This window comes from Podarcis muralis, chromosome 7 (genome assembly GCF_964188315.1).
Source record: "Podarcis muralis chromosome 7, rPodMur119.hap1.1, whole genome shotgun sequence".
Classification (NCBI taxonomy): Eukaryota; Metazoa; Chordata; class Lepidosauria; order Squamata; family Lacertidae; genus Podarcis; species Podarcis muralis.
The window spans coordinates 45976126-45990851 of NC_135661.1; the positions used below are offsets into that span (position 1 = coordinate 45976126).

General features: G+C 41.3%; 1 protein-coding gene across 1 annotated transcript in view; it reads left to right on the forward strand.

Moving 5' to 3' along the window:
• The first annotated feature begins 3411 nt into the window (after positions 1 to 3411).
• The window catches only part of CMTM4 (CKLF like MARVEL transmembrane domain containing 4), a 36814-nt gene continuing 25499 nt past the window's right edge, over positions 3412 to 14726 (forward strand). The window contains exon 1 of the mRNA XM_028739687.2: positions 3412 to 4087. Coding sequence (XP_028595520.1) covers positions 3902 to 4087 — 186 coding nt within the window. The 5' untranslated portion in view covers positions 3412 to 3901. The remainder of the gene's footprint in view (positions 4088 to 14726) is intronic.

The following is a 14726-nucleotide window of genomic DNA, read 5'->3' on the forward strand; positions in this document are numbered from 1 at the left end:
ATTCATCTGGGGGAAGGTGGTTCTTCATATAATTTGTTCCAAAACAGATTTCATAAATTTTTGTTTTGCTACACCTGTACCTTTCTTTATCCTATTTCCACTATACTTCATTGGACTATAGACTGATTGCATAGAAGAGCTCTGTGGCCCTCCAGATGTTGGAGGAATTGACCATCAGACCTTCAGGATACAAAGCAGATCACAATGTGCTGGCAAACTAGTCTTGCGCCTAGCCTTTTGCTTGCTGGTGTCCTGAGCTAAACCACCAAGAGTTACAAGAAATGAAGAAACTGGTGTTTTGGAGTTTATCACTTGTGTAGTTTTAAACATCAGGGCAGTAGAAATCACAAATGTCCTCTGCAACGCAATACAAAAAGTCTTCATAAATATGCAATGTGCCCAGGAGAAAAGTGAAAGTTATTTAGATCAGGCAGCCTTTGATCGTTCCTAAATGACAGCAGCACCCATGTCAGCTTTGCATCACTTTGGTGTGACTGTTTTGCTTTCATCTCTGTTGGCATCCAGGCTTTAGAACCTTTTTAAACAAACAAACAAACCTTTTCCCAATATTTATAAACCTATTAACTATGGATTTTTACACCCAGATTTTAAACTAGGCGATATATATTTGGATTCATTCTTGATCAGATGTTATAAAAGGGTATATACTCGGAATAAGGGTTTTTAAAATTATTATTAAATGTGCATTTTTTTCAATGATGAGCGTGTCCTGTATGCTCAATTGTTTCCAACTGAGGGAACCAGAGATTATAGTTTGCCAAAAATATCTTGCTTTCAAGAATTTTTTTCCAGGAAATAAATAAGCTATTTTGCCAGCAGCTCAAGTAGCCTTTTATTCTTGCCTTGTGCTTGATTAAAAAAAATTGCAGTGAAAAAGGAAAAGCTGTCTCGAAGTCCATTACACTGAACTTGGTATATCAACTGATGGGATCTTGGATATAAGGAACTTGAAGCAGATTTACATAACTTAGGTAAGAACATAAGAAGACCTTGCTGGATCAGGTCAATGGCCCATCTAGTTCAGCATCCTGTTTTCATAGTGGCCAACTTGTAGGAAGCCTGCAAGCAAGACGAGCACAAGTGCATTCTCCTGTGGTTTTCAGAAGCATAATTCTCTGGCAGTGGAGGCAGAGCATAGCCACCATAGTTAGCAGCCATTGATAGCATTTACCTCCATGAATTTGTCTAATCTCTTTTTTAAAACAGCTTTATGGGGTAACCATGGACCTTTTTATTTGTCCAGACTTTAATGTATAATCTAATGCTGTGACAGTTCTGGGTTTTTTTGTGTGAGCTTTCTTGCTTTTACTGCCAATGTTAATTTTACAGGGGGTTTTTAATGTTTCATATCTCTATATCTGTCTTTCTCTCACACATGTCACCTTAAATTCCTGTAATTATAAGGAAGGATAACAAAGGCATGTTTCAGAAATTTGTTCCAGAATTTCTCTGTCTTAAAATTCATTACTGTAAGTGACCCCCCACAGTTTCAGGTATCTAATGCAAGGTTTTATTTTATGTCCATTTAAACCGTAATGATTTACATTCCTTCTTGTGTTCCAAAACCCCAAACTTATTTGAATTAATTTTGCAGATTTATTGCTTCTTGGCCTTTTGGTTAAGATGTAGCTTTATAAACTGCTTCACAGCCAGAAACTACTGCAGCAATGTACCATAATATAAAAATAACATAAAAAGATGCAGCCTTAATAAACCAAAACACTGTTGTATAAAATGGCTGGGTTACACTTTACACACTCCAGCTGCATTCCTGTATTTAAGATCATATTCAAGAGCATAAAGATCACTTTAAGGCTATTCTGCCATTTGCTGCAAATGTGCAGATCCCAGAATACTTTACAGGTTATACATTCTTGGATAGATAGGAAATACTGAACCTTCAATCCCATGCACCTAAGAGTAAATTCTATTTAATGTAGTGGGACTTACTTCTGAGTAAACATGCTTAGAACTGGGGTGTTAATACTTTAAAACTCGTGTTGTATCTCTGATTCATGCAAGGTTCCCTTTTGACATGGAAACTGAAAACCCACCTTGGCAGTAGTTTTCACTACAGATGTGAGATGGAAAATCAACCAAGTAGGCTAGTACTTGTTCCTCCAATAAGATGTGCATTCTAATCTGCAGCTGTGAGGGCTTACTGAGCATAGAAAGGCCTTAAAACACATGAAAGGACATCTTCAAAGGATGCAAAGGAAAGCAGGTTTCCCTTTGGATAAAGACAACAAAAAACCAGGAAGAACTGACTCATATTGTTAAGAGTTAGTGGGTGGGTGCTTTGACTCCCCTAAATTCCTGGGTGCCAGATTCTCCCATAATTTTCAGGTTCTAGTGGGTATTGTAGTTTAATCAATGCTTGCCTTATTAAGAGAGGCCGCAAGACACTGAATTTAGCAGTATCAAAATCTAGGCCAAACTAGTTTTTCTGTGCTGAGGAAATCACTTGGGAGAAGAGCCATCACAAAGAACAAAATGCAAGGTGATGAGCCATTAAAAAGGCAGAGTCTCTCTGGCAGTTATCAATGGGGTCAGCTCTGGGTTAGTTAGCAGGACAAACGCCAGAGTTGGAGGGAGGGTTGTGGTTTAGGGTTGCACCTGGCTTGGAGGTAAGCTGGAGAGAAAAGTGGCAGCCCTTAAAATGCAGCAAGCTGAGCAGTGGGCCACGGTTGATTTCTGGTGGCATCCAAAACTGGCATGGGAGAAGCAAGAACCTCTTGGAGTGTGAACGCTGCGTGTCTCTCCAGGTTGTATATAAGCCACGTATCATAAAGACATCTCTGCTGCGCCTTCCTTTCAAAGGAAATATAAACCTTGGGGTTAGTGCCTGGACCACTGGAATCTTGACTTGTTCATGGAGACTGGGGTGGGGGTGTAACAGTGTATCAGCATTTTCAATGTTAAGTGTTCAAATACCTTTGAGAGTATTTGTGGCTTTTGAAAACTTTGCAGGACGCAGCTGACTGATGCGTCGTTGTTCTGCTCCATCTGGCGCCTAAGAATTCAACAGGTGAACCCCGCCTCCCCCAAATTAACTGTTGAATATGTGGGGAAAGAGTGTACTGTATAAAAAAATCTCTCTGTGTATGTGTATTTGTGCATCTATATATTTGTGTGCGTGCGTGTCACTACCTATTTCTCTCCCTATTTACCTCGCGTTCGCGGTTGGCGGGGAGGGAGGAAATGGCGAGGCGGCGGCGGCGGCGACCTTCCTCTGCGCAGCCCTTGCCTTCCCCACAGGATCCGGGCCTGAGTCCAGCTCAGGACCTTCCCTGAGGGGGCAGAGCCCTCGGCGGCTGCCGCCTCCTCAGCCGAGCCCCTTCTTGACTCCGCTTCAGGGCGGGCTTTCCCTCTTCCTCTTCCCTCCCTTTCCGCCGACGAGGAGCAGCGGCAAGTCCCGGAGGGAGAGAGGCAGGCAGGCAGGCAGGCAGGCAGCGGGAGCGGCGGCGGCGTCTCTGGTGGCCGCGGCTGCAGCTTCACCTCGTGAGAGAGGCGGGAAGCGAAGACCCAGGCGACGCCGCCCGCTGTGGGGCTCCCGAGGCGGAAGGCCGGCCTGAGGGGAGGGGAGACGCCCGCGGCGGACGGGATCGAAGCGGGCAGGGCAGGGCGGTCCGCTTCGCTTCGGCAGCCTCGGCGGCGGCGACCCAACATGCCTCCCGCTTCCTCGGCGTTGTCGCCGCCGCCGCCGCCGTTGCCGTTGTTGTCCTCGCCCTCCCCGCCCGCTGCCTGAAGCCAGGAGGAGACCTTCCCCTTCCTCTTCTCCTCTGCCAGCCGAAGTTCCCAGGCGGCCCCGACCCCACCCCAGGCGCAGGAGGAGGAGGAGGAGGGCGGCGGCGGAGGAGGCAGCAGCAGCAACCGCGACATGAGGCGCGCCGAGGACCTGGAGGGCTTCGACGGGGAAGCGTCGAGCACCTCCATGATCTCGGGCGCCAGCAGCCCCTACCAGCCCACCACCGAGCCCGTCAGTCACGGCCACGGGCTGCGCGGCCTCCGCTGCGACCCCGATTACTTGAGGGGCACCTTCGGAAGGCTCAAGATCGCCCAGGTGGTGGGTACCGAGCGGCGAGGGGGGGGGGTCGTTTGCAGTCTGTCTGTGGGGGGGGGGGCTCGCCTTTCCTTATCGCTGTTTCTAATTATTATCGTCACGGAGGTTAACGTGTGTGTCCGCGTGTGTACGTACACACGTACACACACACCCACGAGAGTTTTTGGGTTTAACGTAGCCCTCCTGTGTGGGTCACCCTTCTTTTTTTGAGCCATGGCCACATAGCATGGTGATTGCTGTTCCCACCCCCGCCCCCCTCCAGTGGAGAAGGCTTGTTTTTTCAACCCAAAAGATTCTCTCAGAGAGACTCTCGCGGATTCCCATATTTAGAGAATGGGCTTGGAGGCTCCAGATGTGCTGTTACCACTCCAGCCAAATACCACAGGGTTAGCCTCGAGTGGAATAGTAGTAATAGTAGTAGTTACAGAGTGCCAAATCAGGACTGAAGCTCCCTGGGTGACCTTGGGGCTAGTCAGCTTGATCTACCTCCTAAGGTGGTTGTTAAAATCTTTTTTTTTTTTAGGTGGTGGACACACTCTGGGTTTCTCAGCTGAACTTGTTAGCCATATTTGTTGCTGGAGGATGGGGGATAAAAATAGCTGAAATGAATAATGTATTAGGCAGATGCCAACAAAAAAGGAGAGAATCTTGGGGTACCTTAAGGCTGCAATCTTATATCCAATTTCCCAGGATTGCATTGCATTGAACTCAGTGGGATTTCTGTTTCAACAGGCAGATTATAGATATAACTTTTTAAAAGATGTAACAGATTCATTGTGGCAGAAGCTTTCATAGACTAGCACACACTTTTTTTCAGATGCATGATGTGTTATCCAGTTGGTAGAGGGATGCAAATACACACATACCTGGGGGAGAGGGAGCATAGAAGACCCTGTAAAAGAATGGAGCAAAAGACCATGAAATGCATAAGGTGCAGTTCATGTATTTTATTTTAGCTAAACTGCTTACATTCCTCAACAGCTGGCGTCTCTCTGGCAACTGAGGATAATGCTTCTTGCATCAGATAAAATGCTAGTTCCCAAAAGCTTCTGTCACATAAAATCACTTAGTCTTTAAGGTGCTCCTTAAGGCTTCTTTTGTCAACTGCTACCAGACTTAGATTTAGAGAAGTAAACCTGTCTGGCCCCTTTTGAGAGGAAGGATAAATGCAGCATTCTATATTGCCCCAATCATCCCTCTTTGAAAATGTCTGATTTAAATGTAAGGCAAATTTCACAACTATGTATTGATGTAAGGTAACACTGGCCTTTCCCTTTCTATTCTTTTGACTGTTACTTAAGTTTTTTCTTTTTTGGGAAGGATACATATTTCCCCATCTTTTCTGCAATGGTACCACCATTCCTTCCAGAGTTTATCCTGTTGGGCAAGAATTTGAATTAGGGAGGGAAAGGGAGCAAGCAGTTAGATGATAGGTGATGATTTATGTAATCTTTCAAGGTCACCTTTTGTGACTGGATGAAAAAACAGCAGTTAGATGTTAGAAGGTCACCTGTTCCATCTTCTTACCCTTTCCTGTTTTTCTAGGGTGTGTTGGCTGCATATATTTGCATGGTCTGATTTCTCATCTTGACCCAATGATTCCTGTCATCTTCTTAGTCTTTTAAGTGTGACATGCACCCAGTCTACTTCTGGGATAGGGAACTTGTGGCCCTCCACATGTTGTTGTCCTGTCAGTGCAACCCAGCATAGCCAATGCTTATAAATGATGGGAGTTGTAGTTCAACAATATATGGAAGGTCAGAGTTTTCCCACCACTAATCTACTTAGTAGTCTTTTGATCTATAAAGACTTGTGCCACAATATGTCTTATGTATGCTTACTCAGAATTAAGTACCAGTTCAGTAAAACTCTCATGTAAGTTGCACAGAACTGCACCATTAAAATACTTTTATCTTCATGTTTCTGTGGCCCTTTGATTTGGAGGAGTTAGAAGTACCAGGAAAATTTCATTTATGGCTACAGCTGTTGGGGGGTATTTAATTTGACTTCCATCTACATACATTTTGCAAACACTTGTAGAATATTTCTTTGCTTAAAATTCTGCCTTTAAATACCATTGCCAGATACTGGTCAGGTGGTTCATATGTAGGTGTTCAAAAGAAGCTTGTAATCTAAAGGGGAAAAGGGTAGTGCCTTCTACATACTAAATATGTTCTTGAGAAACTATTGTTTTAAAAAGCACAAGCTGACATATTGTAGCCTCTTTGTGATAAAAAAGCCTCAATATCCTTGTTCTGATAGATCATAGCATTGATAAGATCAGCTGATTTAGCAAGGGTTGAAATCAAGGTTGCCGACTTGTACTTTCCTGTGATCAGACAATTGTTGATCTATCTGCACGATCACAAGCCATGTGGATCGAGTGCAGTGTGACTTCAAAATGTTTCTGTGGCTGGAATCAGTTATGATGGCCCCCATTGTTTTCTGGCATAAAAGATGATAGTATAAGTTGGGAGTCATAAAAATAGTTGTGGTAGATGATTATTAAACGTGAAAAGTACAGAATGTGATTAAAGTTACAGGTTACGTACAGAACTGCCTCCTCATGTATAGACCAATTGCATCTTCATGGGACACCTTGTTAGCTGTGCCATGAACTGCAAATTGCCACCTGTCAGAAACAGGCCTTCTCTGTGGTGGTACCTTTCCTCTGGGATGCTCCCCCCCAAATTATTTGGGAACAATGACAGTAGCATGCTCTGGACATTTCCTGAAAACACACCTAATCCTAATCATTAACACTGAATTCTACTAACTTTTTACAAAGTAATTCTGATATTTTAATTTTTTTTAAAATGGTTTTAGTGTATGTTTTTATGTTGTGAACTGCTTTGATTTTTTAAAATAGTGATATAAAATATTTAAAATAAAATCTGGTGTCTTGAGTCTGCTATAGTATTGTTTATTTTTGTGAACATTAGCTTCTGCTTTCCTGGCTTGGTGCCATTTTGTGTTTTGCTAATTGTAACCTTTTAGTGGCACTTCAGATTTATATCCTAACATTGTGTCCATATTCTATCTTCCATGTGTCTCTTGATGTAAATGTAATTGGCAAAAGGATATGTGTGTGAGAGAGGGTATTTAGACTGGCTTAGTGTTGCTTGTCTTTGTGTGCTTTGCTTAGGTGCCACTGTTCTTATCGGTGTGTTTAAACAATGTGCTGCTGGAATACAGGCTATTTTTAAAATTACATTTCAAGCTCAGAAGCACAGATCAAAGGAGCACAAAAAAAATGTTCTGACAGTAAACCATAGTTTTGTGTTGCATGCATAATCATCCAGGAACTTTGGGTTTGTGTACTTTCTCTTCCCATTGCACACCATACCATGGTGATTTTACGAGTTATGGCTCGTAAGCAAACCCCAGCTAATATTGGACTGGAATAGCTTGACCACCGTGATTAATGTATTGGTAACCTCAAGACTTGATTACAGCAATGCACTATTTGTGCAGCTACCCTTGGGCCTGGTCCAGAGGTTTCAGCTGGTACAAAAGCTGCAGTTAGGCTGTTTATAGGGACAGATAATGTATAAACGGCCCTATAAATTTGCATATTTTAATACTCAGAATTCTTATTCCAGTTGTGGGGCTTGAACTGTGTTTAGCTTTAGCAAGAGACATAAAAGCATTCTGGATGGTCACTGGAATGTATCCTGAATAGGAAGGTCACTTAGGACACTGTTCATGTTTGAAGGAACCATATCAGTAGCCACACCCATATAATTTATTTGTATCTGTATTCCTAGAATAGTGTAGGGTCTGATAATGGGAGACTCTAGTTGTGTGAATTTGTCTTTACTGTAAAAAAAAAAAAAAAGCATTCTGCATAAATTTCATTAGAGTGGTATTTAAATACATGTGTGATCCAGATAATTTTACTCCTTGTTTAGATACGGGATGGCTAAAGGCCCAATTTTCCTTTTCCTTGGTTCCTTGGTTTACTAGTTTTTTGGTGTGTTTTTTAAAGTGCTGCTAAGTTTTCCATTTGTTTAAAATAAATTTAGGATCTGTGTATGTTTGGAGAAACCTCTTAGATGACAGGTTGGTGTGTTTCCATAAGTAGGGAAGCTACCATTGGAAAGACCCAGTCTATTAGTGCCACCCTTCAGACATTTCTATAAGGCTTTATAGGTCAAATCAGCACTTTGAATTGGGCTCAGAAACAAATTTGCAGCAAGTGTAGTTGAGCTAGAATTGGTGTTTATGTGCTCAGACAGCATGGTCCCAGTTAATAAACTGGCTGCCAAATTTGGTATGAGCTGCAGTTTTTGAACTGTTTTCAAAGGCAGTGAAACAAATGTCTTAACATCTTATTTAAACTCAGACCAGCGGCAGAGAGTTCACAAACAAAATGTGAGATTTATACAGATTGGGATTGCTGAAACTATTGTGTCAGCATGCCACAAAAATATATGTTTTTAAATGGGTACTGATGGAGACGTCATTCAGAGTTTACTGTGACCATGGAGTGCAGTTATCTGAGGAGAATTTTGAGTATTTCCATTTTAAATAATAAGTTTATAGCCCTTATATTTAAGGAGCAAAACATGAAAACTTGGCAGTCAGAAGCATTAATCAATGAAAATTTCAGGGCATGTGAAATGGAAGGAGTAGCTGTGTGGCTTCCTTTTATACCATAAAAGACCAGAAAGGTTTCAGTGGCAATTCAGAACTTGGTTAATTCTGTAACGCTTAACTTGCCTTTCTACATAATATGCCTCTTCATACCAAATATTCATTTAAATCAGGGAGCAGAGCAGACATAAACAAATGAGCATACAGATACCCACAGGAAAAATCATGGCCACCTTGCTCCTCCCCTGGTTCTGCTGCTGCTATGTTATTGAGAGCTTCATGGTTGGCTTATCAGCCCTATATCGGGAAGTTTTTAATGTTTGATATTTTACTATGTTTTATATGTGTCGTAAGCTGCCCAGAGTGGCTGGGGAAACCGAGCCAGATGGGCAGGGTATAAATAATAATAATAATAATAATAATAATAATAATAATAATAATAATTCTGTCAGAACCCAGGGTCATGATTTGTCTTGATCCAGAAAAAGCAAGTTTTGTTCTTGACTTACCATTAATGGTTTATCTACAGGAGATAAACTACAAGCTGGTGTTGGGATGTAATGATGGCTCTGGGAAGTGCACTAGTTGTGGGACAAGGTGAAGAGTGAAGCATTGCAGTTTTCTCTGAGTTCCTGCATGCTCACACAACGATAACTTAGCCATGGTTTGGCTTAATGTTGTGTGCAAACTGGGACAGTTAGATAATGTTATTTTTCATACCAAGTTGGTGGTTGAAAATAGAAATGATCTTTGTGAATATTCCATCAGATAGGGGTTTCCAGGGCTCAGTTGAGAATCATTCCTCATGTAATAGCTTTCCGTCAGTGTCTCACTGACTGTTCATATGACCCATTTCCTTGAGTTCAACATTTTTCCATGAATCCAACTCCTGTTTTTCTTATCCCTTCACAACACAGACAGATGTGCATTGTGCACATCTTTCCACTTTGTGAAGCCATGCAAATGGTGTGAAATGCGTGACTGCGTAGCTTGCTTTTGGAGCTGTGAAATGCAAGGTTTGTGATTGAAGAATATGAAATTATTTTTAGAGCAGAATGGGACTCTTACTGTGATCTCCAAATGTATCAGAACCAAATTATTGGTTGTCAAAAGCAACATGCAAGCTGCCTTGTTCTGGTTAAAATTAAAACTGCATCTTCTGCTAAATTGCAGTCTAGTGTCTTAATCCGGGGCATACCCTGGGTGTTAACTGGGCTTCACTGACACCATTTGATTTAAGATTACTAGGCAAATGAAACGATTGATACTGGAAGTTTAGGAGATATTCTAGTTGCAGGGGTTCTCAACAAGTTGTGCATGCCTCGGTCATCAGTGTTTTCTGTGTTCTCTAGGATTCATTTGGACTTGTTTTGGGTGGCTAAAGAAATAACAAGTGGAAATTTGTATCTTTCATACCTTTATTTTGTTAGAAATTTGTGATCTTTTTGGAAAAGATCTGCTAGAGGCCTCCTCACCCAATGGAAAAAAATATGATATAGTTAGTACTATTACAGCTTTGGAGGCCTTCTGACATGTTATTGGCAGATGGCTTAAACATTATGGCGGGAAGCTTCAAAACTGTAGGGAATATATATATATATATATATATATATATATATATATATATATATATATATAAACCAGCCAGTGGAAGGGTGTACTTTTGGGACATAATTTGAAACACATTTGTGTGGCTTTGTTTCAGCCAAGGGTAGAAGGTAGTTTTTCAAAAGTCCTTTGAAAAAGCTGCTGAAGTGTTCTGAGTGTGTCCAAACCACAGTCAAGAGCTATTATTTGAGCAGTCCAGGATTTTAATGCACTTATCAATATCTCCTGTAGTGCATTACTTCCCTAAAGCATGTCATGTTCTATAGACTGTAGCATTGAGTGCCTGTTTTGAATTGTTAGCTACAGGTTATCTGGTAGAAAATACTGTTGCTGGTATATTGAACATGTTGAAGTAATTTGCCACAAAGCTTTCTCTTTCTCTGCCCGACTTCTTGCTTTTGTATGTGTGTAGGCCATGCAGCCAGGCATTTTGGCTGGCAAGGTATTTTCGTTGTGCAAAGTTAATGACAATCTCTAAACCTCAAATAGGTGGAGTCCTCTCAGCCTCTTATTGATTTGATTTTAAAGTTTGCATTCCACAAGCCTAGACTCTGTGCTTCTTAAAGAGAACTCTTGCTCCTTGAAACTAGGGAAAGGGACATAGCGTACAACTATGACTGTGGTCTTTGGATTTATTTATTTATGGCTCAATATTGCAGTAAGCAAAGGGTTAAAGAGGATGTTTAGATGTTGCTGGCACAGAACCACTTCTGGTTGAGTTATTAGTTTGACCTGAGATCTGTGCAATTGAGTCAAATAGTATATGTCATGCTCTAATGAGTGAGACATTTGGGAAAGGAATGGGTGAAAGTCAAGAAAGAATAGAAGTAGTTTCAATATGCTTTCTCTGCATTCTGAGTTTGTGTTTTAGGAAAATACTGATGAGCCTATGACCCACCAGATACTACTAGAGTACAGTTCCCATCACAAGTTACGATTAACTATGATGGTTGGGAAAACTGAGGTGTATAGGAATTGGAGTCTGACAATATCTGGAGGGCTACAGTTTCCCCTTCCTGCTTTGGTATGTCTGCATCTAAAGGAGATATCTTCATATGGATGAAATCCACAAGATCTTAGGCTGCTTTCCTCATCCCAGCAACCTCTTTGGAGTCCCAATGTTGTATCTTCATCCCAAGCACTTAACTTCCACTATTTCACTCAATTTCCACAAACAGCAGCTTCTTCACTTGGTTGCTGTTCATTCTATTCTCATGATTCCTATTCATTCTATTACAGAATGAATAGGAATCATGAGAATATAATATAATATGAAAGAGAAAAAGGTTTAAGCATCTATTCAGATAATTTAAACAAAGTCTACTTTATTTAACTTCTTTCATGTAGCCCTAGTGCAGTTCCTTCTATTATTTTGCTATCCCTCAATACTTAGCCATACTTTTGCCATACTTAGGGATTTTTGTAGCCTATTTAATTGTCCTTTAATTGTTTTTTGCCCTGTACTTGAATGAGATTGTGCAGTCAGCAGTTGAACTGAGCTTTATGTGGCTATTTGTTGCTTTAGCTTTTGAGACTTGATGCTTCTGTGGATTGGTAACTATGCAATTAAGTACCTGAATCTTCAAATTATAGCATATTATCCTGTAGTGCCTCTTGGACATGTTTACAACTTACTAGAATTAATTACTTTGAGAACCTTCAGGAAGAAAAAGTGTTGCCCTTTTGATCTCAATTAACTACAACATGGAATTGAGAGTATATGCTACAAAAATGAAAGAGTATTTTGCTATAATAAAAACAGCAAAGGTCCTGAAAGATATAGGATATAATGCTAAGGATTTGGGCTTCACAGAGAAGATCTGAGTGAAGGATATGAACTAAATACTTTTCACATATTTTCTTTTTTTGTTATAGACTGGTGTAGGGAACATTAGGCCCTGGTGGGTGAATGTTGTCCTCCAAGCATCTCTATCTGGCTTTTGGAATTTTCCCTAATAATAATACATTTGTACCCCACCCTCCCTGGCCCTAGGCCCCACCCTTCACTTGACCCTCTTCATGCCTTCTTGAGAGTTTTTGCATTTTTAGAATGTGTCCTTGAACTTGAACAACTCATGCTTGCAGGGAGGGAGGATAGAGGGTGTGTGTGTGTAGAAACTATTCTACTACAAAGGTAACATTTACATTCGTTGCTCCACCTAATTTACCTTCTGGTCCCATCTAGAAGTGGTATGTAGCCCCCCAAAAGGTTACACAGAAGGGAATACAACCCTCAAACTGACCCCCCCCTTTTGAAACAAACTCTTGGATACAGTTGCAGAATCAGGCATGCTATCTTTCTGTAGCTTTCTGGTGGAGAATATTTTAAGCTAGATCTTAGCCTTAGTGTATTTGCTGGAGCTCAGTTGTCAAACAAGGAAAAACAGTCACTCCTAGTAAAATGATTAGCTGTGCAGATAAGCTCTCCAAATTCAACCTTGGAAAAAATCCCTTGCCTTGTCACCTCTAATTGTATTTTACTTGCCACAGTCAACCAGGCAGACAAGTTTTTACAAGGCTTCCTTCAGTTTGAAATTAAAAGATACAATAGCTTTCTAGCTAAGAGAGAAAATAAGGGTGTTTTTGTTGTTGTTGTTGTTGTTGTTGTTGTTGTTGTTGTTGTTGTTGTTATTCCTGACTCATAAATTATCATGTTTGGTCATCCCCTACAGCAGCGGTCTTCACACTTGAGACCCACTGTAGACCCCTAACCAGGTACTTGGGATCCCCTGCATTTTCACTTTTGATATTTTAGTGAATAGTGCTAATGTCTCACCATATATTACTCATTGAGGTGTTGGTATACTATATTTTTTTTCAGTACAAGTGAACCAATATTTCATGTATTGTTGGTCAAACTTTTGAGCACTTTTAGTTGTTAGTTTTTCTCTTATTTTGTGCACTTTCTCCCTTTTATCACCTTCTCTGCCACTTTAATTCACTTCTCTGTATACCTGACTCCCGCTAATATAAACTTTTCTAAAATCAAAATGAACAGGGAAAGAGTCGTCACCCACATAACCTAATATAGGCGGAAGCTGTTTTTTGTTGCCCCATTTTTGGATTATTAAGTTTGAAGAAACTCCTCAGATTCTGCTATGCTGAAGTAACATATAGTTGTAGTTCAAAAGCAATAAGTGTTTCTTTTAGTCTGCAAAGACTTGCCATTTTACAATTTGTTTTAAAAAGCAACTAAATCAAACTACTTTTCATTCTAAAATATTGCATTGAAATATTAAAGTTGGAATCCTGTGCATACTTACTTAAGCGTTAAGTCCCATTCATGGTTGAACACATGGAAACTTACTCCCAAAGAAGAATGCAAAGGATCAGGCTATAATGTTGACACTCTTATCAGGCACATTTAACTGAAAGTAAAGCCTTTGACTGTGTCGACCACAGCAAACTATGGCAAGTTCTTAAAGAAATGGGAGTGCCTGATCACCTCATCTGTCTCCTGAGAAATCTCTATGTGGGACAAGAAGCTACAGTTAGAACTGGATATGGAACAACTGATTGGTTCAAAATTGGGAAAGGAGTACGACAAGGCTGTATTTTGTCTCCCTGCTTATTTAATTTATATGCAGAATACATCATGCGAAAGGCTGGGCTGGATGAATCCCAAGCTGGAATTAAGATTGCCGGAAGAAATATCAACAACCTCAGATATGCAGATGACACAACCTTGATGGCAGAAAGTGAGGAGGAATTAAAGAACCTTTTAATGAGGGTGAAAGAGGAGAGCGCAAAATATGGTCTGAAGCTCAACATCAAAAAAACGAAGATCATGGCCACTGGTCCCATCACCTCCTGGCAAATAGAAGGGGAAGAAATGGAGGCAGTGAGAGATTTTACTTTCTTGGGCTCCATGATCACTGCAGATGGTGACAGCAGCCACGAAATTAAAAGACGCCTCCTTCTTGGGAGAAGGGCAATGACAGGCCTAGACAGCATCTTGAGAAGTAGAGACGTCACCTTGCCAACAAAGGTCCGTATAGTTAAAGCCATGGTTTTCCCAGTAGTGATGTATGGAAGTGAGAGCTGGACCATCAAGAAGGCTGATCGCCGAAGAATTGATGCTTTTGAATTATGGTGCTGGAGAAGACTCTTGAGAGTCCCATGGACTGCAAGAAGATCAAACGCATCCATTCTTAAGGAAATCAGCCCTGAGTGCTCACTGGAAGGACAGATCGTGAAGCTGAGGCTCCAGTACTTTGGCCACCTCATGAGAAGAGAAGACTCCCTGGAGAAGACACTGATGCTGGGAAAGATGGAGGGCACAAGGAGAAGGGGGCGACAGAGGACGAGATGGTTGGATAGTGTTTTCGAGGTTACCAGCATGAGTTTGACCAAACTGCGGGAAGTAGTGGAGGACAGAGGTGCCTGGCGTGCTCTGGTCCATGGGGTCACGAAGAGTCGGACACGACTAAACGACTAA